The sequence below is a fragment of the Trachypithecus francoisi genome, unplaced genomic scaffold (genome assembly GCF_009764315.1).
Source record: "Trachypithecus francoisi isolate TF-2019V2 unplaced genomic scaffold, Tfra_2.0 Lachesis_group4, whole genome shotgun sequence".
NCBI lineage: Eukaryota > Metazoa > Chordata > Mammalia > Primates > Cercopithecidae > Trachypithecus > Trachypithecus francoisi.
In genome coordinates this window covers 144,991,334-145,018,205 of record NW_022681469.1, presented here as the reverse complement: position 1 = coordinate 145,018,205, position 26,872 = coordinate 144,991,334, and the positions used below count along the sequence as shown (strand labels likewise).

Below are 26,872 nucleotides of genomic sequence, written 5' to 3'. Positions count from 1 at the left end.
CTGGTTTTCTTGTATTTGGCTGTAGCATGGATCCCCTTGGCACACTGGCCTACGGTCCCTGTCTTAGTGCTGGACATTTGGAGTCCTGTTTATAGCTGCATGCAGGCTGGGAGGAGGCAGCGTGTAACAGGTTTTTCACTGGGGCCATGTGTTCTGTAACTCCAGAGAGCTTTGCATTTTTGTAAAATGCACTACTTTTTTTTGTGGTTTAGTATTTTTAAAAAATAATAATTTTGCAAATGTTTATAAATATTTGCAAATGCCTGTTTTTCATAAATATCAATTAATGCCTTCTCATTACCCATTATTCCAATTTTATTTCTATGTCCTATATAGTAAACCTGTGTGTTTATTATATAGGACATCTGCAACAACTAGTTTTCCTCGTTTTCTCCTTGAGAGTCTCATAGTTTTTGTTTTTCATGTAAGCTTTTTATCGAAATGTAAACTTTTTATTAAACTTGCTTCTAATTTTAGATCTATGTATTTTGATATTTTGCTGTTTGAAGGATAAAGACCTACTACTGTTTTTATTCATTATCAATTATGCTTTTATCAGTGCTTTTTAATATTTGGATTATTATTTCTTTGCCTCAAGTGACACTGGGCTATCATTGCTACCATTGCTTTTATTTTGTTTGCATTGTGTTTGGTTTTTATATCTGCCCATTCTGTCTTTTTCTTTTCTAGCTCCCTTTTTAAAGCTTTTCTGTTTGCCTTGGGTATTTTTTTTTTCATCAGAATAATTTTGACTATTATTTTGAAAAGGAGAATTGGATGACTGACATTTACTGCTATGTCTTCTCTCTTCTGTTGCAAATTGTTTGGGTTTTGAATGAAGGTGTCCTCATCTATTTTCTCTTTGATGTTTAAAGAATTATTAGTTTCTTTTTATGTTTTTATTATGGCTTAGAATGTAAATATTGTTTTCCATTCTACATGTGATTATTTTAATATACCATGAACATTATTCAATTATATTTTTCTTAATAAAGAGTAGGATCCTCTGGCTTTTATGGAAGGTATAGCTTTTACAAAAACAACTCTACGATGATTTAAGATTCAAAACGTCTTTCTAAAATTTTAAATTTTAAATTGAATTTTATTATTTAACCTGATCATCATTAATTATACAACTTACCCTTATTAGTCAGCAAATCTTTCTTGGGTCCCTCTTACTATGTGCTCTTCTGGGTATAGCAGGGAACAAGACTGAGTTCTTGAACAAGATGGGGTCTGTGACTGTCTCAAAAGTGAAGCTGTCAGGAAGTGGTTGTTGCCATGGAGAAGATACACCAGGGCGATGAGCTTGAATGGTGTGCCACTTGAATGGGTCAGGTGTGGCAGACATGTGACTGTCACCTGAGTGTCTTGCAAATGGGGGCCAGCATTCTGGGGGAGAGAGGAGAAAGTCTGAAACACAGGCTCAATGTAGATTTCCTAAGGAATGCAGTAGAATGTTCTAGTAGTGTTAAATGCGCATTTTGGATTTGTGGCTAAATAACAAAAGAAAGGATTCGTGTGGCGCAGTCACATGACTTTCCCTCCAGCCTCATGCAGTTCCCGGGCTGGCTAGGTTCCTTTAAGCAGATGAGCTGTGTTTTCTAAGAGAGCGAGTCACAGGAAGAGGTGGCATAAGAGCTGTGGTGTTTGCTGGGAACGTTTCTGGCTCTCCTGAGCCAGGGAGGAGAGGAGTGAGGACTGAGGGGTGAAGAGAGAATAGAAAGGGCAAGGGCCGGTGCGCCAGCCTCTCTGTGCCCTGGGCAGCACTTGGGTGTGAAGGGGCAGGCGTCGGAGGGGACGTGAGGGAGCAGGCCCTCCAACTGAAGTTGGTGACCCCTATGTTGACCACAAGCCCAAACACAGCCCTGCCCTATTTTCAAACTGTGGGTTTCAACCTGTTATCAGGTCTGGAAATCAAGTTAGTAGGTCATGAAAAGCGTTTTTAATAAATACAATAGAACAGAAAAGGAAATATGAAAGTGGATTGTATGGGTTCTTAGCATGCACTTAGCACGTTGCCATGTGTGATAAGCCACGTGCCATGCGGGATAGACAGGGTGAGCATGGATTGGTCACGGATGTGTCATTTGGTCACCTGCTTACTGGCATTGCGTTAGAAGATGTCCATTTGACTGTCTTTTCAGATGGGAGGGTAAACGCTCTACGGTTTAAATCACTGTAAACATAATTTGCAATTAACTGTGAGGTGAGCGCTTAAGAGTATCATCTACAGTCTGCCAGACTCTAGAATTCAGTTAGGAACACCCAATGTACTTTTCATAGAAAGTGTTATTGGGTGCAACATTTTTCAAGTTTATGACAATTGTATTGTTTTAATTTAACTAGTACAAATTGCCCAAATGTGGAAAAACAAAAAACAACCCATATAATCAGAAAAACAAAGACCTTCAACTTCAGCTGCTGGATCCAGAAGTGTAAATATTGGCATTGTTAAGAAAAATGTTGACTTTAGAATGAGTAAACTTTTGACTCTGCCTGAACGATTTTTCTGAACTATAGTCTAATAAAGAAGTTTAAGCTTTATCATGAAGATTATTTAAATTTTCATTAATTAAAATAAACAGATTTTAATACATTATTTATAATAGTAGTCTTGCAAAGGAGGGTTTAATCTTCAACATTAAAAGGACAATGTGAAACTAACACAGCAAGCCAAACTTATTAGTAGGCCCTTTTAATCAAGGGAAGCAAAAAGACAACAGATATTGACACAATTTCTTAATCATCTGACAACGGTTAATGAGAAAGTCATTAGTTATTATAGACATAAAGCTGCTATCTACTGGCTTATAAAACTATTCCTCGTTATCTATGAATATGAATCACATATTTTGGTAAATCAGCTGATGATTTAGAATCTGAACTCTTTACAGTACCACAGTAGATTATGCAGTTGTATAACTGTAGGATGTTCAGAAGTGAGCTTTTTATCTGGGCATGGTGGTGAACTCCTCTAGTCCCATAAGTCCCAGCTGCCTGGGAGGCTAAGGATTGCTTGAGCCCATGAATTTGCGGCTGCAGTGAGCTTTGATCACACCACTGTTCTCCAGCCTGAGTGACAGAGGGAGACCGTGTCCCTTAACATTCCAGGTATGTATATACGATATTTTGTTTGTCTATTGATGAATTATCCATTAATTCAGTAGACACTTGGGTTGCTTCCACTTTTTGGGTATTGTGAATAATGCTGCTATGAACATGGGTGTAGAAGTACCTGAGCCTCTGCTTTTGATTAGTTCGTATTATATGCTTAGAAGTGGAGTTGCTATTATATGCTTAGAAGTGGATCATATGTTAATTCTATGTTCAATATTTTTGAGGAATCACCATATTATTTTCAACCACAGCAACACTGTTTTGCATTCCTACCAGCAGTGCTCAAGGGTTCCAGTTTCTCCACATCCTCACCAATACTTGTGGTTATTATTTTTTATATCAGTCATCCTAATGGGTGTGTCAGGTGGTATCTTGTTGCAGTTCTGATTTGCATTTCCGCAATGACTGGTGATGTTGAGGACCTTTTCATGTGCGTTATAGCCATTTGTATATCTTCTTTGGAGAAATGTCTATTCAAGCCCTTTATGCCGGTTTAAATTAGGTTGCTTATGGTTGTTGTTGTTGAGTTGTAGGCATTCTTTATTGTAGTTGTCTGTTTTCTTTTTTTTTTTTTTGAGATCGAGTTTTGCTCTTGTCACCCAGGCTGGAGTGCAATGGCATGATCTCGGCTCACTGCAACCTCCGCCTCTGGGTTCAAGCGATTCTCCTGCTTCAGCCTCCTAAGCAGCTGGGATTACAGGTGCCCGCCTCCATGCCTGGCGAATTTTTATATATTTAGTAGAGATGGGGTTTCACCATGTTGGCCAGGGTGGTCTTGAACTCCTGACCTCAGGTGATCTACCTGCCTCGGCCTCCCAAAATGTTGGGATTACAGCTGTGAGCCACCACGCCCGGCCTAGTCTCTTCTTATATTGCCATAAAGAACTACCTGAGACTAGGTAACTTATAAAGAAGAGAGGTTTAATTGACTCACAGTTCCACAGGCTGTACAGGAAGCATGGCTGGGGAGGCCTCAGGGAACTTAGACTCATGGTGGAAGGGGAAGGAGGCTCATCTTACGTGGCTGGAGCAGGAGAAAGAGTGAAGAGGGAGGTACTATACACTTTTTTAAACAGTCAGATCCCATGAGAACTTTATCATGAGATAGCACTAGGGGGATGGCGTTACGCCATTAAAAACCACCGCCGTGATCCAGTCACCTCCCATCAGGCCCCATCTCCAACGCTGAGGATTACAGTTCAACATGAGATTTGGGTGGGGACAGAGCCAAACCATATCATTTATATATTCTGGGTTTTAATCCCTTATCAGATAAATGCTTTGTAAGTATTTTTTCCCATTCTATCTGTCATCTTTTCAATCTTTTGATAGCGTCCGTTGATGCACAAACATTTTGAATTTTAGAGAAGCCCAGTTTATTTTTTCTTTTGCCTGCACCTTTGGTGTCATATCTGAGAAATCATTGTCATATTTAATGTCTTCAAGATTTTTCCCTGTCTTTACTTTTAAGAGTTTTATAGTTTTAGCTCTTACGTTTAGGTCTTTCGTACATTTTGAGTTACTTTTTGCTTATGGTGTAAGTTTAGAGTCCAGCTTCATTTTGTTGCATGCTGATGTCCAGTTTTCCTAGGATCATTTAAAAAAATTTAGTTATTTTATTTTATTTTATTTGAAATAGTCTCACTGTTGCCCTGACTGGAGTGTAGTGGCGTTATCACAGCTCACTGCCTCCTCAATCCCTGGGCTTAATTGATCCTCCTGCCTCAGCCTCCCAATTAGCTGGGACTACAGTGCACATGACCATACCTGGCTAATTTTTTTAGAGGCAGTGTTTCACCACGTTGTTCAGGCTGTTCTCAAACTCCTGAGCTCAAGCAATTCACCTGTCTCTGCCTCCCAAAGTGTGGGGATTACAGGCGTGAGCCACCACACTCAGCCTCTAGAACCATTCATTTGTTGAAAAGACTGTCTTTTCCTCAGCGAACGGTCTTGGCATCCTTATTGAAAATCAGTTGATCATATATGTGAAAATTTATTTCTGGGCTCTCCGTTTTATTCCTTTGGTGTATGTTAGTTCTTACGTTATTACCAGACTGTTTTGATCACTGTAGCCTGGTAGTAAGTTTTTTTGTTATTGTTGTTTGTTTTGTTTTGTTTTGTTTTGTTTTGTGAGATGAAGTCTGGCTCTGTTGCCCAGGTTGGAGTACAGTGGCGCAATCTCTGGCTCACTGCAACCTCCACCTCCCAGGTTCAAGCAATTCTCCTGCCTCAGGCTCCCAGGTAGCTGGGATTACAGGCGCATACCACCACACCTGGCTTATTTTTGTAGTTTTAGTAGAGATGAGGTTTCACCATGTTGGCCAAGCTGATTTCGAACTCCTGACCTCAAGTGATCCGCACGCTTCGGTCTCCCAAGTGCTAGGTTTACAGGCATGAGCCACCATGCCCAGCCGTTATTAAGTTTTGAAATCAGGAAGTGTAAGTTCTCCATGTTGTTCTTTTTCAAGATTGTTTTGGCTGTTCAGGTCCCTTGAGAAGCCATATGAATTTTAGGATGACTTTTTCTTTTGTTTTTTGCTCTTTCTCTTCCAGTTTTTTTTTTTTCCCCTGTAGTTTACTCAAAAGGCAAACAAATCTTTCATTGTCACAATATTATATAAAAATCTTTTTCAAAAGAGAAAACCAAATTTCATATTTGTATTAGTGCATCTTTAATGCTAAAGCTACTTTTTAATAAAATTTTATAAATGTATCTGGTTTTAATTAGTTTTTATTAGTTTTAATTAGTTTGACCATAAGGTAGGATTTTCGTAAACTTTTTAGAGCTCTTTACAATTTTTCATTGAATAGCGGATCAGTTTTTTTAAGGAAACCCTGTTATTCAGACACATGGGCCCACATTCTGGCCCTGCATCTATGTGCTTTCATTTTAATGTTCAACCTACAGAAAAACCTAAATCATCCCCTTTAAGTCTTAGCCAACTTGCTTGCAGAACTTTACAGGATCAGCCCCTTCACAAACCCTCAGCTCTGTTTCTGCAAAAAAATGCCAGTAGGGTATTGATAGGGATTGCATTGAATCTGTAGATTGCTTTAGGTAGTATTTCATCTTAACAATATTAGTTCCTCCAACACAGCATGTCTTACCGTTTATTTATGTCTTTATTCTTTAGCAGTGTTTTAGTTTTCAGTGTACAAGTAGTTCACCTCTTTGATTACATGTATTTCTAAGTATTTTGTTATTTTTGATGCTATTGTAAATGGAATTGTTTTCTTAAGTATCTATTGGATTGTTCTTAATTTATAAACACAAATGGTTTTTCGTGTTCATTTTGTATCCTGTACCTTTTTGTTGAACTTATTTACTAGCTCTGATAGTTTTTTATTATGGAATATTTATGGTTTTTACATGTAAGATGTCATATATCATCTCTGAACCTTGATGATTTTAGTTCCTCCTTTTCAGTTTGGATGGCTTTTATTTCTTTTTCTTGTCTCCGTGCTCTGGCTAGGACTTCTAATACTATGTTGAATAGAAGTGGTGAAAGTTGGCGTCCTTGTCTCATTCCTGATCTCAGGGGAGAAGTTTTTCATCTTTCACCATTAAGCATAATGTTAGCTGTGGATTGGTTACGTTTTATTAGAGACTAGAGATAGCCCAGTCCTCTTACTGTATCTAACTATAGTTTACTTGTCTCGAAGAAACTGTTCCACTGGGCTTATGGGACACACATTTTCCTGGCTGAGAAGCAATCTCCTTTGGCAAATACTTACAATGGTGATATTTAGGTAATAAAACTGGCATATTAAATAATATTTTTGACAGTCTTAATACACATTAAGTTTGAAACTTCAGGTAGAAAATAAGAACATATTTCAATATGTTGAACACATCCAGGAATTCCAGAAGGTGTATTTAGTCAGGGCCAGTGGGTCTGCACGGGTGAGCTGGGAGACTGGGAGATGACCACAGCAGGGAGGCGTGCGGCGCGTGGGCAGCCTGGTGGGATGTGGCAGAACCGTCACTCAGTGGGCAAGGTGGCCAAGAGGACACTCCTTCCTCTCCCAGGCCCTCAGAGATGTGGGTGAAGGGGAGAGAAACGGGTCCCTGCAGTTAGGGGAGAAGGCAGAAGGAGTGTTTAGAGATGGGGCTAGGACATGGGAGGCGGTGGAGTGAGGTACAGAGTGAGGAGATGCACAAGTGTGTGTTTGCTGGTGTGGGAGGCAGAGGCCGCCTGGCTGCCTGCGTGAGACACCCAGGCGTGGTCCTGCGATCTGGCAGCAAATGATTTGGGGCACTGGTCCACATCGAGGGCTGGGGTGATGGCCTGTACAGTGAACCCACACCTATATGTGTATGAAAATAAATATGTAAATATTTAAATATACACATATATAAATATTTATATTCATATGTATTCAATATATAAAATGATTTACTTTAAGGAACTTGCAAGTCTGAAATCTGCAGAGCAGGAGGACTGGAAATTCACACAGGAGTTTGCTGCAGTCTTTAAGCTAAATTCTTGTTTCGGAAATCTCAGTGTTTGCTCCCAAGGCCTTCTGTGGATTGGGTAATGCCTCTGTTAAGGGTCATTTCCTTTAAGCCAAGTGATTGTAGACATTAACCACTCCTACAGAATACCTTCATGGCAACAGCCAGACTGGTGTTTGACTAAGTGACTGGAAATTAGAGCCTGGGCTATTGAATGTAACACCAGCTACCCCGAGGACAGGCTGACTGCTAGCTGGGAAAGGCTGAGGCCTTGGGGCTGCTGGTTGTGGCAGAGGCGAAGGGTGGATCCTGGCCACAGTTCTCACTCAGTAGGTTGGGGACGTCTGAGCCAGGTTGTGGACGTGCTGCCTTCATCATACCAGTACTTCCACTGCTCTCGACCGATTCCTTTCAGCCCCAGCAAAGTGTTCTGGGACCATTCTTTGGTGATTTGGGGGATTCTAGAGAAACTCTTGCAGAGAACATGGTTGGTAGTAAATTTTACAGATCTGGGATACTTCTGTTCCTTTTCGCTGTGATGAGAATTTCGTAGTGATTTTGTATTTTGGGTTTGTGTTAGTTTAGTAAGACTGTCGTAACAAAGTGCCACAGACTGGGGAGGTGGCAAGGGGACTTAAACAGCAGAAATCCTTTTCCCTCAGTCCTAGATACTGGAAGTCCATGATCAAGGTATCGGCCGATTTGGTTTCTCCTGAGGCCTGTCTCCTTGGCTTGCAGATGTTCATTTTCTCAAGGTGTCCTGACATGGTCTTCTCTCTGTATAAGTCTGTGTTCTAATATTCTCTTCTTATAAAAACACTGCTTATATTGGATTAGGGCCCACCCTGATCATCTCATTTTAACGTAATGACCTGTTTAAAGACCCTGTTTCCAAATGCAGTCACATTCTGAGGTACTAGGGGTTAGGGCTGCAGCTTAGGAACTTTGGGAGGATACAGTTCATCCCATAACAGGGTCTTGTCTTGATTTTTGTTGTTGTTCTTCTGATTGTTAGAATTAATATCCCTCATTTTATTCGGTACTAGGTGCCATGGCCTGCAGGGGAGAGTGTGTAATGAGTTTGTTGGGTTGAATGTCCACTGAGAATTCCGACTTGTTCTATGGCTGGTGGAGCTAGTGTTCACTCAAATGTTCCGTGGTCCTGGCCCCGAACACACACACAGCCCCTCCGGCCTTCTTTGGAATTTGTCTGAATCCCTATTTGTGAAAGCATGATGCAGTTTGCAGGATGTTAATAGATGCTATAGGGAAGAAGGGTGAGGCAGTGCAGGGGAGTGCTGGGAATGTGTGAGTTAAATTTAGAGGATCTGATGTCACCCTCACCACTCTGGGCACCCTTCTACCCCATAGACTTTTATCCTCACAGGTGACCTCTCAAGGCCCCATAGTTGGGGACCATCTCTGCATGTCAGCAAAAAGCTGGCGCCCCGAGCAAGTGTCCTTACTGAACCTACAAGCTAAGGCCAAGAGCTGCCCATTCAGACATGTCACACTTGAACCAGCCATAAGTAGTGATTTTTTTTTTTTCTGGCTTGGTTTCTCACAGTCTGTCTTTATTCCAGGTGCTGCTGCGCAGTAAATGTAATTTGAAGAAGGCAGAAGGAACCCATGGCTTTAGCCGGCTGCCCAGATTCCTTTTTGCGCCATCCGTACTACCAGGTATGGGCGAGCACGTATATCTGATCCTGGCCCGGTGGTGCTGGTCGAGGGCCAGGGCACACATGTTGCCAGCAGCCATGGATCGTTTCTGTCACTCTCAGGTCACCAGGACACGCAGGAGCAGGGCTGGTGACAAGTCCCATGGTGCAGAGACCCACTGCCCTTTCTGCCTCGGTCTTCTGTGTCTTGCCTTGCCTTGTAAGATAGCGTGGTCATATTCCTGTTGACTGTGCATCCTTTTCTAAAAGAGTTTGGTTGTAGTACAGAGTTGCCCACTGAGATCCAGGCTTCCATGTTTGGAATGAAGCAGGCACTGTGTTTTTCACCTCCTGGGTTGGGCCAGACACTCCTGATGACAGGTTCTGCAGTGATGGTGGATGTCAGGACACTCACCTGGAGTCATGTGCTCATGGCATGAGGGAGTGGGAAGGAGAAAGGGCTTGGTATCTTAACAGGTGTTCTAGAGGGAGTCCTCTCCACAGATTGGCTCTTTCCTTTCCTGAGAGCCCCAGGTGGAATTTTGTGGGAGAACAAGTTCATTTCTGTTCCTTCACTTTCTCTGGCTCTTCTTCATGGGCTGCTAGAACAGTTTCATCTGCAAGTTCCCTTCATCTTCTGAAACAAATGTTATTTGAACTTGCACTTGGCGGTGTAGACGGATTCATTTTCAGGGGATGGTCTTTGGTTCTTTAGATTTAATTCGCAAGTCCTGATTCATCCTTACTCGTGCTTTTGTCATTGGAAGTACGTACACCGTCTCTCCCAGGGCTGTGACTTTTCGGCTGGAGCAGTCCTAGGTTTGGAAGTCCTTTCATATGCTCTGGCTTTGGTCAGGTTTTTGCACTTCTTTGAACTTGTTATTTTCTCTCTTAGTCTGTGAAGTCCCTTTTTAGCTACTGTGATGAGAAATTGCCTACAGCATTATGGCTGCAAAAAGATGCCTTTGAACATTTTTTTTTTTTTTTTTGGTATCTAAGTGAAGCAAACCTTCGAAGAAAGGCTGAAGATTAGGAATACCATTCATTCTAATCGTCGAATGTGACACAAAGCCAAAATTGGTTACAAGCCAGAAAAGAGGATTAAAACTTTAGCGAACTGTGAAGTTTGGTGGTGACCCCTGGGTCTGTGTAGTTTGTGAGCTCTGGAAAAGGCATCTGCCTCTGCCTCTGCATAATTGTCTTCTTGTTCTTTAAGAGGCTGTAGTTGCCTTCCCCCATTGATTATAGCTCTGTGCTGCACCCACGGGTCACGAGTCCAGTTCTCGTGTGGCCAGTTAGCATCAGCTAGTTGTCCGGGCCCAACTGCACCCCTCACCCCTGCCTGCTGCTTCCTACTCAGTCCCAAGAGAGTGCAATCAGTGAGCTCAAAGAACAACATCCCGAAGGGAAAGGCTCTCTGAGGTCACTTTAGTAGTGCTGTCCTCGGCTGGATATAGAATAGGCTTTTAGGGCCAGATAATGGCACAGAGATTCTGTCAGCTTCCCCTCCCTTCCTGGCATTTCCAGTTTCCTGCTGGTACCTACAGAAGTGGCAGACGTGCAAGCTGAGTCAGTTCCTCCCTTGATGGCCTTGTTAGGTGTTTGTAGTCACTGATGCCCCAGGCTGCTTTCCTGGAGCCAGGGAGCCAGGAAGGAAGGGTGGGCATCCCCTGCCATGTGCTGTCATGCTTTGGGGAAATACTGCCTCTCAGGGCCATTTGAAAGCACTGTCTTACTCTTTAAAAAATCTAAGAGCAAGATTTGGCAGCATATGTCCCTTGTTCCTGGAAAATAAGATGACAGTTCCAGAATTTCTCAGAATACGGGATGATTTACAGTGGGTTCCAGTCTTGAGCAATCTGCGATTGTATAATAATAATTAGATAAATCTCCAGAGTTTTATAGAGAAAAATGTATTCTTAAAACCTTCAACATACAAATAATTTCCTAATTCTAGCTGTTCACTTGCAGCAGTGGCTTGGATTAGATAGGTGGTTCAGTCCGTGAGTCACTGATGTGATTTTTAAAATATGCATATAAGCACCAAAATTACTGTATGCATTTAATCATCCTGCTGTTGGAGGCCAGCAGTTGGCGAGGGGTTCTGGCAAGGTTGGGGATGACCCACTTCACTTTTAAGACTTAAGTTTTTCCTTTAGAATGTGACACATCATAATTCTCTGACCTTGGAGAAATCCTGCAACTTTCCTTACCGCAGTTTCCATACAGAAGTTTTGGTAGAAAAGGGTTAATGGTATCTGGGTTGTGGTGGGGATTAGAGGAAATATGTCTAAATTACCCAGCGCCTGGTCATCCTTTAGAAGCTGAGTCAAGGGCTGTGATCTTTAATTCTTTGGATCTTGATAGAGCACCAGCCAGGTGCCAGGCACGTGTTTTAGGCTAGGGAGCCAGCTTTGAGCTCAGCAGACAGATCTTTGGGGCTCCTGGATCCCAGTGGAGGAGACAGACATGGAACAACTGGCAAGTGAGATAGTTGTGAATAATGATGCTAATTCTGAAGCAAATAAAATGGGACAATGGGAGAGAGAGGGCCGGCTGCCTTGGTCTTCGGGGGGGCTCTGTTAATAGGGTCTTATAGCTCATTGTCTGCAACTTTAAAATCAAAAAGTCTGAAGCAAGAAGTTTCTTACTGTGTTGTGGCAGAGTCCAGTGTGATCTGTCCAGAGCTTTGCTGACCACGAGGTCTGCCTCAGAAGGGGGATGGGGTTTATGGGGCTCCCTCTAGGCCCTGCACATCTGTGTTCATTGATGTGGATACTGTGTTATTGTTCTCCCTTCCCAAAAACTCTGAATTCTTAACCATGTCTAGCCTCCAGGCTTTTGAAGAAGGGATTATGCACCTATGACAAAAGTTATGGTAAATAAAAGCAACATTTATTATCTTTCAGAAAAATGCAAAATAGGAAATAAAATGCGCTTGGCTACAAACATCTGTACAAAGTTGAACTGAGCATTAGAATTGAAACACTTGCGTGTGAATTTTATAGAGGTGATTAAATTTACTGTTGAATTTCCAAAAGCAATATTTTTATTTTCGTAGTTTCCTGATTTCTGAATTAGAAACAATCATGCTTAGAAATGAGCTGTCTTAGAAACTCTCCTTGCCATCCTGCCCTTCAGAGCCTCGGCTTTTGGTGGAGATATGAGCAATAGCGTTAGTGCACATACACGTTGTCCAGCCCCAGGACGCTGCAAGGTGTGTGTTGTGGTTCCATTTCAGTGCTGTGTCCCTGAACCTTCGGGTGGTCTTTCAGTGCAGGGCTTGACGAACTGCAACCTGCTTTTGCAAATTAAAGTTTTATTGGAGGCTGGTCGTGGTGGCTCAGGCCTGTAATCCCAGCACTTTGGGAGGCAGAGCGGGTGGACCAGCTGAGGCCAGGAGTTCGAGACCAGCTTGGCCAACATGGGGAAACCCCGTCTCTATTGAAAATACAAAAATTAGCCAGGTGTGGTGGCACACACCTGTTATCTCAGCTACTCAGGAAGCAGAGGCAGGAGAATCGCTTGAACCCAGGAGGTTGACGTTGCAGTGAGCCAAGGTCTCGCCACTGTATTCCAGCCTGGGTGACAGAGCAAGAACCGGTCTTAAAAAATAAAATAAAGTTTTATTGGAACTCGGCTGTTGGTTTTTGTATGGTCTATGGCTGCTTCCAAGCCCCATCGGCAGAGTTGGGTAGTGTTTGACCCTTCACAGAAAAAAATTTTTTCTGGGACACTGAATACTAGAATGAACCTTTTTGAATGGACAGAAGCTCAAGGGGGCCTCCTTGTATCACCTCATCTCCTCCACATTTTCTGGGTTTGAAGCAGTCCTCAGATGAGACTTCATCTGCTGATCACATACAGCTTTGGATTTTTCTGTTGGGTGCCCCAGGTTCCTTAATCTTTTGGCAGTGCGTGGAGGAGCTAAAAGATGACATCATCTCTAAGAGTTGATTTGGGCTCAGTTCCTGGAAATGAATGCCGCTCCCAAAGTCTGTTACTGTTGTTATTATTATTATTATTTTTAGTGAAAGAGTGATTCTGTAGTTTTTCATTTTTAAATACTACACCCCCCATCCTTTGGCTAGGGGACGTTTTATTAGACTACACTTTCTTTAAGAAATTTGTTGATAGTACCTGCCACTCTTAACCCTTGAGGTGGGAAGTTACGAAGATCATTTGAAATGTCTCTCTTTAAATTTTATTTGACTGTTCCAGCTGATAGGACATTTACCTAAAATGGTTTTCCAAGTAATTTAAGGTTATGATTCTGAACTTAGGAACAGCAGCCATGTTATGGAGATATTTTGTGAGGTAAAACAGGCAGTATGTTGACTGCTGTTCTCTTGCATGGCTCTAAGCATGGTGTTTAAATTCTCCACATTTCTTACATTTACAGCATCATTGTGAGAATTGGAGGACACTTACATAAAGCCTTTGGCATTGTGCTTAGCACACAAAAGACCCTGTTAAATGTGAGCCACTGTTTGGATGAGCTGGTATCTGATTTTTTTTTTTAAGAGTGTAGAATTATTTTTAAGAATGTAAGGTTTTTTTTTTAAGTGATTTGTGTGATACCTATGTAAATTTGAGATTATAATCTTTTAAAGTCTTTAAAATCACGAGAATATTCACTTCAAACAAATAGATGGCATTTGGTTTGGGAAAATACTTCTCATTGATCTGGCAAATTGCTGTTTACTGGCTTTATTTATTTAAATCCTAGGTAGTAAATTACATATTAGTAAATAGTTTATGCTTTCTGTAACTTACAGAATCAGTTGAAAACTCTATTTTTAAATGTTCTAAGTAACTTTCACTAATTTGTTTATTCACTTACCATTTTATGAACAGTTGATTGGCAGACCATGGCTGGGTATTAGGGTACCAGGTGATCAAGATGTCAACCCTGCCTGCAGGGACCTCCCAGCCCTGGAGGGAGACAGACAGCTGCAACAACCGCCCGTGGGCTGCGGTGGCCTGGGATGCTGTCAGTGGTGTGCTTTGTGCAGACAAGTAGAGGGGAGTGTGATTAATCCCTCACCCCATGTCATTTCCTGCTAGAACTGTTAAAACTTACATATTCAACAGCCTGTAAGCTGACCACTCAGAGGCTGCCAGTGGGGAAAAGATTCAGCACTTCCTGTGTACTTGCCTTGTCTTCAGCCTTCCACCAACTCTATGAATTGGGTACCTTCATGATACCTGTTTTATAGATGAGAAAACCGAGGTTTTTACTATATGCTGGTCATCATGCTGAGGACTTTCCTTGGATTTTCTCTCCTGCCAATGCTACGTGGTGGGGACCTTCATGTTCTCCCCTTTACAGATGAGATTATCAAAGCAGAAAAAGGCCATCTCTCCTACTGAGTGACAGAGGTACGTTCGTCCCTGTGAAGTGTGTGTGTGCTTAATGTTGGTGAGACTGAGGAGAACAAGTTTTTGTCCAAATGCCAAAATCTCCTCCTCAGAATTATTGTAATAAAATATTGAATTTGTATCCTGCAATTTTGCACTTATTTGAATTTCTTTGATCATGAAATGCCATAAGTCAGTTTTGACAACAGCTTTTCAGCTGAAATAAAGATTATTATGTATTGTCCCTAAATGTGTCACGTGTGCTGATCGTAAGATGTTTGCATTTTTAAAATGTTAAAATGGAGAGTGGGGCGTGTCTTACAATCAATGAAATATGACAGATAAGTAAATAAATGGAAATAAAGATACATAAATATGTATCTATTCTCAACGCTTTTTTTTAATACCTAAATCTTCTCAAATATCATCATCCTCTTAAGTGTGGGCTTAAAGTCTGATTTTCTTTTGGATAATATAAACAACTGTATTTATCACATATTTTCTATGCATTATTTTTGTTTTTCAGTTTTCTTGAGACAGAGTCTCATTCTGTCACCTAGGCTGGAATGCAGTGGTGCGATCTCAGCTCACTGCAACCCCCACCTCCCGGGTTCAAACGACTGTCCTGCCTCAGCCTCCCGAGTAGCTGGAATTATAGGCACGCACCACCACACCTGGCTAATTTTTGTGTTTTTAGCAGAGACGGGGTTTCGCCATGTTGGCCAGGCTGGTCTTGAACTCCTGGCCTCAAGCAGTCTGCCCACCTCTGCCTCCCAAAGGGCTGAGATTATAGGGGTGAGCCACCGCACCTGGCCTTTATGTATTATTTTTATCCTCTCTCTGATACTGTGGCAAGTACTCTGGATGTGTTATTTTTTCTATTTCTTTTTTCAAGGAAGCCAGGACTTGCAGATACTGGTAAGTTGTCCAAGGTCACACAGCTTGTATGGGATAGATCAGGGATCAGGCCTGCGGGGTCAAGCCTGAAGCTTGCATCCTTAACCATTCCACTGTCTGGTTTTTCCTTGGCACTGTGTGCTTGGCTGTGCAGATATCTCTTTGATTGATTGGGGGCGCTAGAGTTACTTAATGAACTTTTTAGTAAGATTTCATAAGCAGTGGGGGAACATAACACATTATTGGTCTATGACTTTGTGCTGCCTTTGAGAAGGACATATCTAATCATGGATACCTAGATCCCACTTCTGTTTGCCTCCTAGTTATCATGGGGGTTAAATCCCCACAGAAATATTTGTGCTCTTTTAATTTTTCATCCCATATAAGTTCAGTGTTAGTAATCATCTTTCCCTTTGCCATCTGCCCAGAAGCTACTATAAAATCACTTTATCAAAGTCTTTGTTTTTGTTTGTTTCTACTTATGAGACCAGATGGTTGCCTCTTCAGTTGTAAAGTGTCAAAGTTTCTATTAGACCTACAAAAACCAAAACTTACCTGCTGTGTGTGCATGTTACTGTATTCCTCCACACACACTGCTATAAAGAACTATCTGGGACTGGGTAATTTATAAAGAAAAGAGGTTTAATTGATTCATAGTTCCACAGGCTGTACAGGAAGCATGGTTGGAAGGCCTCAGGAAACTTACAATCATGGCAGAAGCAAAGGGGAAGCCGGCAAGTCTCATGTGGCTGGAGCAGGAGGAAAAGAGCACAAAAGGGGAGGTGCTACACACTTTCCGACAACCAGGTATCGTGACAACTTCCTGTCATGCAACAGCAAGGGGGACTTCTGCCGCAACCCCTACCTGCCAGTCACCTGCCAGGGTGATCCAGTCACCTGCCACGAGGCTCCTCCTCCAACCTTGGGGATGGACATGAGATTTTGGGCAGGGATACCAATCCAAACCATATCATTCGCCATTACAGCAGGCAGGGCAGGCAGCAGGCAGGTAGGCAGGAGGCAGGTAACCAGCAGAGGAGGCAGCAGGCAGGGCTACCTTGTGGGAGTGTTTTTCCAGGAGAGATGGCAGTTATCAAGTGCACACAGACTTGGAAAGGCATCATGGTGTACCTGGTTGGAGCATGAATCCTTGATTCAACTGTTTTTTTTGCACAGAGTCACATTACTTGATTACCAAAGGGAAGGGAACTTATGACCCTCAGCGACAGGCTATTTATCTATGGTCAGAAGATGGACCTCCTGTAACATTGACTGTGCTCCCGTCTGGCCGTGTCAGTAACGCAGAGCAAATCACTTCTGCCTCTCTGCATTTGAAGTTATGTGTCATTACTCACCCAGCCCCCAACTCCTTCAGGCATCCTTCCTTTGTTGGGGTTTGTGGCACTTTTTCCTGTTTCCTTTCTCCTGTTTTGCCTAGCCTGCTTTAAGGGAAAGGACCAGAACTAATCAACACTTCAGATGAGACTGACCAGCTCAGAGCTGGGCGGCTCCCTTCAGGACACATCCTGCCATCCCTCGTTGTAGCGCAATGTTGACTTTTTTGAAGGAAGGTCTCTTCGTGCACCCACTGCTGTGTCCCAGGTCGTGTTCATTTCCAGTCCATGATAAGTAGAGACATAGAGAAAATGTGTTTAGAGATTTTATAGCAATTTGAATGTTGAATTTAAGAATAAAAATGTGGGTGTGTATCGTATTTTGGTTTTATTTTACTTTCTAGCAATTCATTGCTATTGTGAATTGTGAAGTATCCGTGCTTGACAGGTTGATAGGGACAGCAAAAACTGCTTCTTCCCCACAGATGGCTCTGGAAGCACTAGTCTTGGCTATCTCAGGATATCACAGTCATGCCTGTGGTTTTTCTGTCCTTGGCAGCTCCAGTTTGCAAAGTTGAAGCTTTGCGTTTATGGCCCTTTGTGGCCTCGGTGTGTCATTTGTGCATAGTGAGATTTCCTCAGGCGCTGCTGGAACTTGTGAGTCCACTGCCTCCAGCCAGTGGCAGATCATGGGGGACAGCATCTGTGCCTTCCCACTGTGTTGTCCCTTCTTCCCGACAGGCCTGATGTGACTCCGCTGTGCTTTTGCTGACCGTCCTTAACCAGCTCCTTGCCACTGTGCAAGAGCGTGAAGGTTGGAGGGTGCCTGTGGGTACCTCTATAGCTCTTACCTTCCTGTGTCAGTTTGCCTTGAGCAGCTGTTCTAGTCTTGGCTCCATCAAGAGTCTATACCATTGTGGGAGGCCACGTGGCCAGCAGGAGGTGAGCAAGCCCAGGAGGCATGCAGGCTCTGGGTTTGAATCCCAGTACTGCTTCAGGCATGTGAGGCTGACAGTTATACTCCCACTGTTATCAAATGAGAGCCTCCAATGCCTGCCCAACAAGTGGGGCCTTAGGAATTCCCAGTTGACCAGGGGCACTGGACTGGAACCCTGAACAGGGCCTTTGCTCCTGGGATCCAAGGGGCTAGATCCCTGAAGACCCCTTCCTCTTTTTCCTTTACCCCCAGACTTTGGTTTAGCAGGCTCTGGGGTACTGGCTGAGGGGTTCATCCTGTATTTCCAGACCTCAGCTGAAACCCAGCTTAGTTGTAAGATGGAACCAAACAACAGCTTAGTTGTAAGATGGAACCAAACAACATTAGAACATTTCGTTCTTTGGACAGTGAGGAAATGATTGGCAGTTTCTTAGTGGTTGCCCATTCTGGGAATACGAAAGTGCATATGACATAGCCGAAGCTTAAAGAACGTACCCAAGTAATAGAGGAAGGAGAATTGTACCTGTCGTTTAATGACTCTAAATAGGAAACACCTGACCCCTCTGTGGACAGAGAGATGGAATTTGAGTCCTTCACTGCCAAGGACGTCGTTGCTTCATTGCAACGTTTCTCTTTTTCTAAAGAAGAAAAAGAGCTATTTGATATTGTGAAAAAATAGCTATAAAGTTATATTTTGCTTTACTTATCCCTTCAGAGCTTCACTAAAAAAAAGGTAAATTTTGTATAAATGTATTTTTATTTGTCAACATTGTGGAGGTGGTAATTCCATGTAAATTAGTCTTTGAGGTCAGGTTCTTGGCATTTGCAGGGTACTTACATGGATTTTTCAGCTTTCTAAGGCATGAATGTGGCCTTTCTAGCTTGTGCAGTATGAGGGGTGAGTGCCGGGGCATCTAGAGAAACAACTTAATCCTCAGAGTTCTGTCTTTACCTAAGATGGGTGAAATGGGATTAAAAATAACCCTACCCAAGGAGGACGTTGAGGGCAGCTTCTGAGAAGAGGCTTTATGGAGAACAAGCTGTGTGTTTGGAGGCCAGGTATAAGTAATGTCAGGGAGGGAGAGGGGATGGTACCATGTCATCCCACCCCATCACTCTGTCACCTTGTCACCCTGGTGTTCTCCTGCATAGCCCATCCCCCGTCATCCAGTCACCCTGGGCCCTGTCGCCCTGGCTTACATCACTGGTTCTGTCACCTCCTCACCCTGGACTCCCCTTTCTTGAGTCCTTGTTGTGGGGCTTTGAAGCTGTTGCTGCCCATATCCCCTCATCAACTATGTTCTCCTGGCAGATGGGAATGTGCTTTCTGTGGCTTTGAAATCTTCCAACACGTGGAATTTCCCACCTTGCTGTAGGCGCACGGGGCTGCAGATGCTCTTGGAGCTGCTCTGTCCGTGCCGGCCGAAGTATTTGCCCTGACACTTCTTTGGTGCCAGGCGAGGTTGCCCTGGGGCCTTCCAGGGGACCTTTCTATCGCCTTAGGAAGCCGCTCTGGATGTTGGAATGACCCTTGCAGGAAGTGCTTGAACATAAGTTTTTGGCCAGTCCTTGGCCTCCTGAGTGGGCATGAGGGTGGGCAGGGCAAGAGGGGCTGTGGCATGGTGCAGATTAAGGATTCGAGTCTCAGCTGGTGGGGGACAGCCTGTGAAGCTGGGAGCTGCTGGGCCCATGGTACACCCTGCCTTGAGGGTGCAGGGGATACAGGAGAGTAGGGCCCAGGAGGTAGCATAGTGACTGGGTCAGCCTCCTCAGCCTGTCTTTGGCCTGACCCTCCCTACCAGCAGCCTGGGCTCTCCTTTGCCACCAGTAATACTGAACTGCTCTGCTCCCTCCTCCCTGCTCCCGTGTTGTCTTCTTCCATTTCTTTGCCTGGGCTGTTTCCTTGGACTTCAGCCGGACACCATCCCCTCCTGCAGCAGTCCCTGCCACACCCCCATGGAGCCTTCTCTCCTTTGCATTCCTGCATCCAGTCCTGGGCCTCCCTCTGCCTGACCCCTCCTCATGCTGTCCTCTGTCCTCCTCCATCCTCAGCCACCCCAGATCCTGGTTGAGGACAGAGTGGAGACCTATCACCCTTGTGGTTGGCCCCTCCCCAGTGGGGAATGGGGGCAATGGGTGACACGGTGAGGTGGGACCTCATCCCCAACCCAGGTCAGAACACCTAGTTCTCAAGCTGCAGAGCCGTACGAGGGGCCAAGATGAGCTAACAGGCGGGGGCTTGGGCCGGCAGAGCAAGAAGGTGGTAGCAGGTGGGGTGGGCTCACTTTGTCATGAGTTGCCTGGATGGGGCCACCTAGCTTTGGATGCTGCCCTCAAACTCACTGAGCATTCCCTAAATGTGCATCAATATGAACATGTCAGGTACTTGCTGGGTGCCGGTGATATGAAAGTACCTACCTGTCATTGGATGTGCTGGGGGGTTTCTGTGTCTGCTGAATGATTGGCTGCGGTCATGTCTTCCCCTTGGCCCACACCCTCCTGCATGAAGCAGCCATTGTTCACCCATCTCACCTCTTGGCCCCTCTCACCTCCTCACTGTGTTCTGCCGATCAGCGACCTGTGCTCCTCACATGCCAGCAGGTGCATGCTGACCTTGCCCTTGGCCCAAGTACACTTGTCCTCAGACATTTGTGAGACTGGCTTTTCCCTAGTCTCAGGTTGAGTGTTCCTTCCTTGCAGGAGAGGCAGCAGGTCCTCCAGGGAGGCTGGCGTCATCCTGATTTCACACCTGTGCTCTGCTGCAGTTATGAACAGCATCCTGTTGACTGTCACATGTGCCCAGTTACAGCGATACGCTCTCTGTTGCCTGCTCCCAGGCCCACGTGAGGGATTGTGCCCTGTTTCCCAGCGTGGGCATTATGCTGTTTGATACTGGGGCAGGGGTTTGGCAGTGGGTTCTGGTGGCTACGTGGAGAACTGCACTCCCTCCTGTGTGTCCCTGTGGGTGTTCTTCTGGGGCAAAGAAACATGAAATGTGAATTGCAGAGTGGATGCCCGAGCCCAGGCTGACTCCTGCCTCAGGAAAGAAGAGGGTGGCTTTGCATTCAGTGGAGCAGCCTGTAGTAATTTCTCTGGAGCGGTCCCCACTTATGCTGAGGGATGCATTCTAAGACCCCCAGTGAATGCTTGAAATCTGAGATAGTACCGAACCCAAATGCTGTCAGTCAGAACACTTTTGTTTTCATGTCTTTCGCCTATAAATTTAATGCCTTTTCCATTTTTACTAAGCATTTATACTCACTGTGACCGGAACTTTTGCAGTTTGAGATGCGATAGCAAAACTAGCATACATTTCTTCTTCCTTTTTCTCAATTTCATGAATAGAAAATTGGCTTTTACTATAAATCTTAGCAAGTGTAGCATATGATTTTTTTTTTAGTATTGACAACTTTTACCTTTGCATTTAAAGCACTTTAGGGCTTCTCTTTGGCATAATAAAATGGCCAGCATCGTTTCTCTTCACTTTGGGGCTGTTACTCAGTATAGTAAGGGCTACTTGAATTCAAGCCCTGTGATCCGCAGCAGTTGATGTGATGATCATCGCGACGGCTCCTCTGTGACTCGTGGGCAGGCAGCGCCTGCAGCGTGGATCTTGTGGACAGAGGGAGGAGTCACATCCTGGGCAGAACAAAGTGGGTCGGGGCCAGATCTCATCATGCTCCTCCGCACAGTGTGAAACTGATCAATTATTTATTTCTGGAATTGTCCATTTAGTATTTTTGGACCACAGTTGACTGTGGGTAACTGAAGCTACAGAAAGTAAAACCAGGATAAGCGGGGGACTAGTGTACTCTCCAGGAAAGTTTAAAACAGTTTCATGGTTGGGTACTTTTACTGTGTTAAAATGGTTTGAATATGGCAAATACTGTATGTGGTGTTCATGTGAACGATTTATGAAACTTTTCAATGAAGCAGGGCATTTCTTTCCTTTCTGGCACCTGGATGAAGAGGATATTTATTGCGACAATTTCCTGTGCTGGATTTGGGTGCTGTGCAACTTCTGTGATTGCTTGCTCAGTTGCAGAAGAGAAAAACTATTGGATAAGTGCTTTAAACAGCCAGACAGAGAAAAATGATGTTTTAAACATATAGTAAATACACTGATGAAAATTTAGGAAACGGCAACTTTTTAATTTTTTTTTTTAATGGTGTACTTTGGCAGAGAGAGGAACCTAAAATTATTCCTTTTATTAAAATCATACAGAGTAATTTAAACATAAGCTTCTTTACTTTCTGATTGAAGTGTCTGATCTTTTAAGGTGGTAACTATGTTTAAATTATATTTTTATATTCCTGTACCATGCACGTTTAGCCATAGTGAGTTTTGGAATGCCTTGCTTTCACTGTTATTTCTCCTTGGGGTTTTAAGTGTTGCCATATGTGCCAGGCTCCCCGTCCGGGGTGTGCCTGTCCTCTGCTCTCTGGGCCTCTTTGGCGCCTGGTGTCAGATGGGCCTCCTCACCTGTGTTTGCTGCCACCAGTTATGAGTCTCGGCAAAGGGGGTCACTTAGGTAGGGTTTGTGATCCTGTCTTTGTCATGCAGTCAATAATCACTTTGGCAGTTTTCCCCAGAGCCTGTTAAATATTTATGTGTTTCAAGCAGACCCTGCGAAACTGGCTGCTGGTACATTTATTATTATTATCATCTTACCTAGAAAGAAAGTGTTCGAAGGGACTGTGATATGAATATTAGCATTATTTTTAACTTTTGTGAGGTTTTCTATCATTGATCTTAAAGAAGAAAGTAAATATTTAGCTCATATTTAGTTTTTCCTCTTACTGAATTTTCTGTGACTTAGTTTATATGTTTGTTAGTGTTTTTGGAAAAGTGGTAGGAAACCATGTTTCTTTTTCTGAAGATGGGCTTCAGCCTGCAGCTCTGCCAAGGGTTCTCTGGTGTTTGTTGAGGGTCATTCAAGTTCTGTGAAGGATTTCAGCCCCGCTCCCAGCAGCTGGAGTGGGGGGCAGAAGAATGTGTCTCCACCAGCTCTTTCTAGGTGCCTGAGATCCTGCGTAGCATGCAGGAACTGTGGGATTTGATCACTTGATAGTATGACTTAAGAAAAAAAAAAAAAAACCTATAAAAGGAGTAAACTCGCAGGAAAAAGAAAACTTCTCATTCTTGGTAGGAAATTCGAAAGTATAGTGGAAATGCAAGGAGCTGGTTGTAGCATTTATTTCATGGGGAAAGTGGCATCTGTGTAATTGTTAAGGATGGTTACTCTTTTTTTTTTTTTTCATTTAAAAAAGTTTCACTTTAAGTTCTGGGATACATGCACAGAATGTGCAGGTTTGTTACATAGGTATACATGTGCCATGGTGGTTTGCTGCACCTATCAACCCATCATCTAGGGTTTAAGCCCCCCATGCATTAGGTGTTTGTCCTAATGCTCTCCCTCCCCTCATCCCCTACCCCTACAGGCCCCAGTGTGTGATGTTCCCCTCCCTGTGTCTATATGTTCTCATCGTTCAGCTCCCACTTATGAGTGAGAACATGCAGTGTTTGGTTTTCTGTTCCTGTGTTAGTTTGCTGAGAATGATGGCTTCCAGCTTTAAAGGATGGTCACTCTTAAGATGAAGTCTCTTTGCAGGGGCTTCTGTCTCTGCCCGCAGTAATGTTCTTTGGCCTTGTTTTCCTCCTTCATGTAGGTGTCACCGGACACCTGTGGGCCTAGCCCTTCCTCCTTGCAGTCTTCACTTTTGGACCCCTTTTCAATGGGGCCTTCCCTTGTGTTCTGTATAAATTGCAGTCTCCGCCCTGTTTATCCAGCTCTATTCTGTTATTTTATTCCATAGCACTGCACTCTCAGATTATAAACAAGTAAATGGTGTGTTTATTGCTTACTATCTGTTTTCTTTAGATAAAATACAAACTCCATAGGGCCGGATTGTTGCTTTAAACACTCATGTGCTGGGCATAGAGTAATTGCTTGGTAAATATTTGTTGAATGGATCAGTCTCTCTGAAGAGTGACTATTTTTCTTCTGCTTGGGTGACCAAGAGGTTGGATACTCCAAGTCTCTGAAACTCTGTGATTTGTTATCCATGACTGTGTCACCCTTGGGTAAAGATTTTGAGGGGTTCAACAAGCTTAGACATTGGACAGTAATTGCAGGGCCTCTCTTGCTGCTTAAATGTTCTTGACCCTGAGAGCTGTGAATGACAACCTCTGCTCTCAGAGTTTTGATGGCTATGATTTCAGTATGTATGGGACTTACGTTGGGCTCCTGGTGAACTGGCTATTAATGTGTTTTTGAAACCTGCCCTTAATGTACAAATTACTTTGGAATAAAGTTAGATCTCTGGTCCTCAAAGAGTGAAATATTAGATGTAGAGTGTAGGTTGAAGACCCAGGCTGGAGAGTCCCTGAGTTCTGTACTCTGGGGACCCTCGTGTGAGTGAGCTCTCACTCATCTCAGGCAGTGTGCTGAGGAAGCAGCAGTGAGTGAGTGGCCCGAGCCGAGGGTGCCACAGTGGCCGTGAGAAGAAAGCGTGGGTGGAAGTGGATGTAGAAGACAAAATAATTAGGATCAGTTAGCAGTTCACAGGTGGATAAGGAGGAGTTGGAGGCTGACTGATTTCTGCATGGGTAACTAACCCATGCAAATGGCTGACTGGCATTCGGGGAGGTGAGGGTAATGCCAGCATTTCAGAAGAAAGACATTTCATGCCAAACTCGACTTCCCATTCCCCAAACTGGCCTCCCCTCCCTGTATTAATTCTCCCTTGAACTGGGTTCTAGGCTTCCTGATTTGAGGGAGCTTGTATCCCCTTTCCCTTTCTTCCCTTCTGCTGGACACAGTTCCACAAGCCTCCGGATCTTGGCTTGGGAATCCCCTGTCCCCTCTTTGTTCTGGCACTTAGTCAGTGGGCTGGAATCCTCTGGGCCTGCTAAGTCCCTGGCCTCTTCCCTTTGCTGGATGCCCAGAGCGCCTTGGACTCCCCTGGAATGACAGAGGAGTCTCTGCATGGGGGGTCAGAACTGGGCCTGCTGCATGTTGAGCAGTCTGGAGTGGGGTCAAGCAAAGTATGGCCATGGCTTTGTGGTTGCGCCTTGTAGGCCCCTCCAGGAGCTGGTGCCAGTGCAGGGTGAACAGATCTGTGTATCTGACCATCACACTTCAGTGGGTCCAGAGACCCCAAGAACCTCATTTCAGAGAATGAGGCCTTGGCTAAGTGGTGCTAAGAAGCAATTTCCATCTAAACACCTGGTTGATAATATGGACACAGGAAGATACTCTCTTCAGATCTACTGATAATGAACAAGGTTCCTAACTTAGGGAGAAAGTGTTTAGGTAGAGAAGTGTTTTGTAACTTCAGTGGTGTATAAGGAGGTGCCTGTTGTCGTATCTGTGGATTACCTGTATCTGTGTACATTTTAAGTTTGTATTACTTGTGTTTCCACACATGGTTCAAAATTCATATTCATATATATATATATACACATATATATGTGACTGTGACGCATGTGCACGTGCACACACACACACTCTTCAAGTTTCTCGTGTGAGTGAGTGTCCCTCCTTTCGGTGGCAGCATTAGGGGCACATGGCCTGGCAGCTGCTTCCTGTGGTGGAGCCCCTTGCTGTTGGTTGAAGCTGGAGCAGTAACCAGACTATTGCACTTATAACTGCTTTTCAAGTACGCAAGAATAGGTTCACCTATTGAGTGAAAGGATGGGTGAAGACTTTCTGTGTTTCTGTCCTTGGCACCCCCTTGCACTTGTTAGGCTGCAACAAAGTGAGAGACTGTCTCCTTGGGGGTTGAGAAAGGAGCTAGCATGTGTTTTGTGACAAGACTTTGTATACCTCATCTCACTCAGTTTTCCTACCAAACTTTTTGAAATGGGTATGATCCAAATTTGCCTATAATAAAAGTGAAGCTCAGAAACTTTGGTTGACTTACCCAGCCTGGCCAAATAGCTGGGAACACGGAAGGTGCTGGCTGCAGCCTTTATTTTCTCTGGCCCCAAACCTGAGCTCTTTCCTCCCTCTCCTCATCTGGCATCGTCATTTGGAGGTGGTTTATCATAATCTTTTCCATCTTCCTTTTCTCTCTGTGTGCCATTCTGGATAGTTTCTATTACTGTGTCTTCATAGGGTGCTCCTACCCTAGGCCTCTCCAGACCACTCCAGCCCTTGGGTGAGGGAGCCTCACGGTGTGTCTTTGGAGATTGGTCACTGGGGATAGAGGGAGGGGAGAGAAGCGTGGTGTCCAATGTCTGGTTTATTCTGCCCACATATTTTTCATGTCCTGTGTTGCATTTTTCATCTGTAGGGTTGGATTTGGTCATTTTATATCTTCCACTTCTCTCCTTATCACTCATGCTTTGCCTTTCCTTCTTGAATGCACAGAGCATATTTATCTTCATCATTTTAATATATCCCTTCTATATCCATCATCTTGGACATTTCTGTATCCATTTCTGTTGGCTGATTTCCCGTATCATGATGGGTTTTATTTTCTTTTCATGCTTGGTACTTTTTGTTTCGATCCCAGTCATTGTAAATTTCATCCGGTTGGGTGCTGGCTGTTTCTTGGGAGGGGACTATTCTTTTCAATGTTTTGGACTTTATTCTGGAAAGAAGCTTCTTGGAAATAGTTTGACCCTTTTGAGGCTGGCTTTTAAGCTTTGTTAGCTGGGCCCAGAGTCACTTTTAGTTAGGGGCTAATTTGCCCCCACTGTTGAGGCAGGACCCTTCTGAGGGCTGTCTTGTGTCCCATGCGTAAGGCAGTTTTCCTTTTGGGTTGGTGGGAACACACTTCTCTCCAGGTGGCTCTGTCTGCTTCATTCTGGTGGTTCTTCCCAGTCTTGGTATTTTCCTTACATGCATGCATCATTAATCCTCAGCTGGAGGTGTGTGGGGAGCCCCCTCTCTTGAGCGCTATCCTCTCTGCGTTGACTTTCCTGAGTGCCGAGCTCTGTCTCCTTAGGACAACCCCAGGCTCTGCCTGGAAGGGAGATCCCCCTCCCTGCGCTGCAGCTGGGAAGCTCTCCCCAGCCAGTGAGTGGGCACTGGTAGAACTGCGTCACGTGGATCATGTCTCAGGAATTACTGTCCCATGCTGCCTGTTGTCAAATGTATGA

The 26,872-nt window shown here is 44.0% G+C and overlaps 1 protein-coding gene across 8 annotated transcripts in view; it reads left to right on the top strand.

Moving 5' to 3' along the window:
• GRB10 (growth factor receptor bound protein 10) overlaps positions 1-26,872 on the top strand; it is a 202,023-nt gene that overhangs the window by 51,231 nt on the left and 123,920 nt on the right. For 3 of the 8 annotated variants that reach the window (XM_033194321.1, XM_033194322.1, XM_033194323.1), the window contains one exon: positions 9,160-9,256. The exons of 3 other annotated variants lie outside the window; for them this stretch is intronic. In XM_033194321.1, the coding sequence (XP_033050212.1) occupies positions 9,206-9,256 (51 nt within the window). In that variant the 5' untranslated portion in view covers positions 9,160-9,205. Of the gene's footprint in view, positions 1-9,156; positions 9,257-26,872 lie in introns of those variants that run through there. 2 more of the 8 variants (XM_033194326.1, XM_033194331.1) reach the window with 2 other exon arrangements.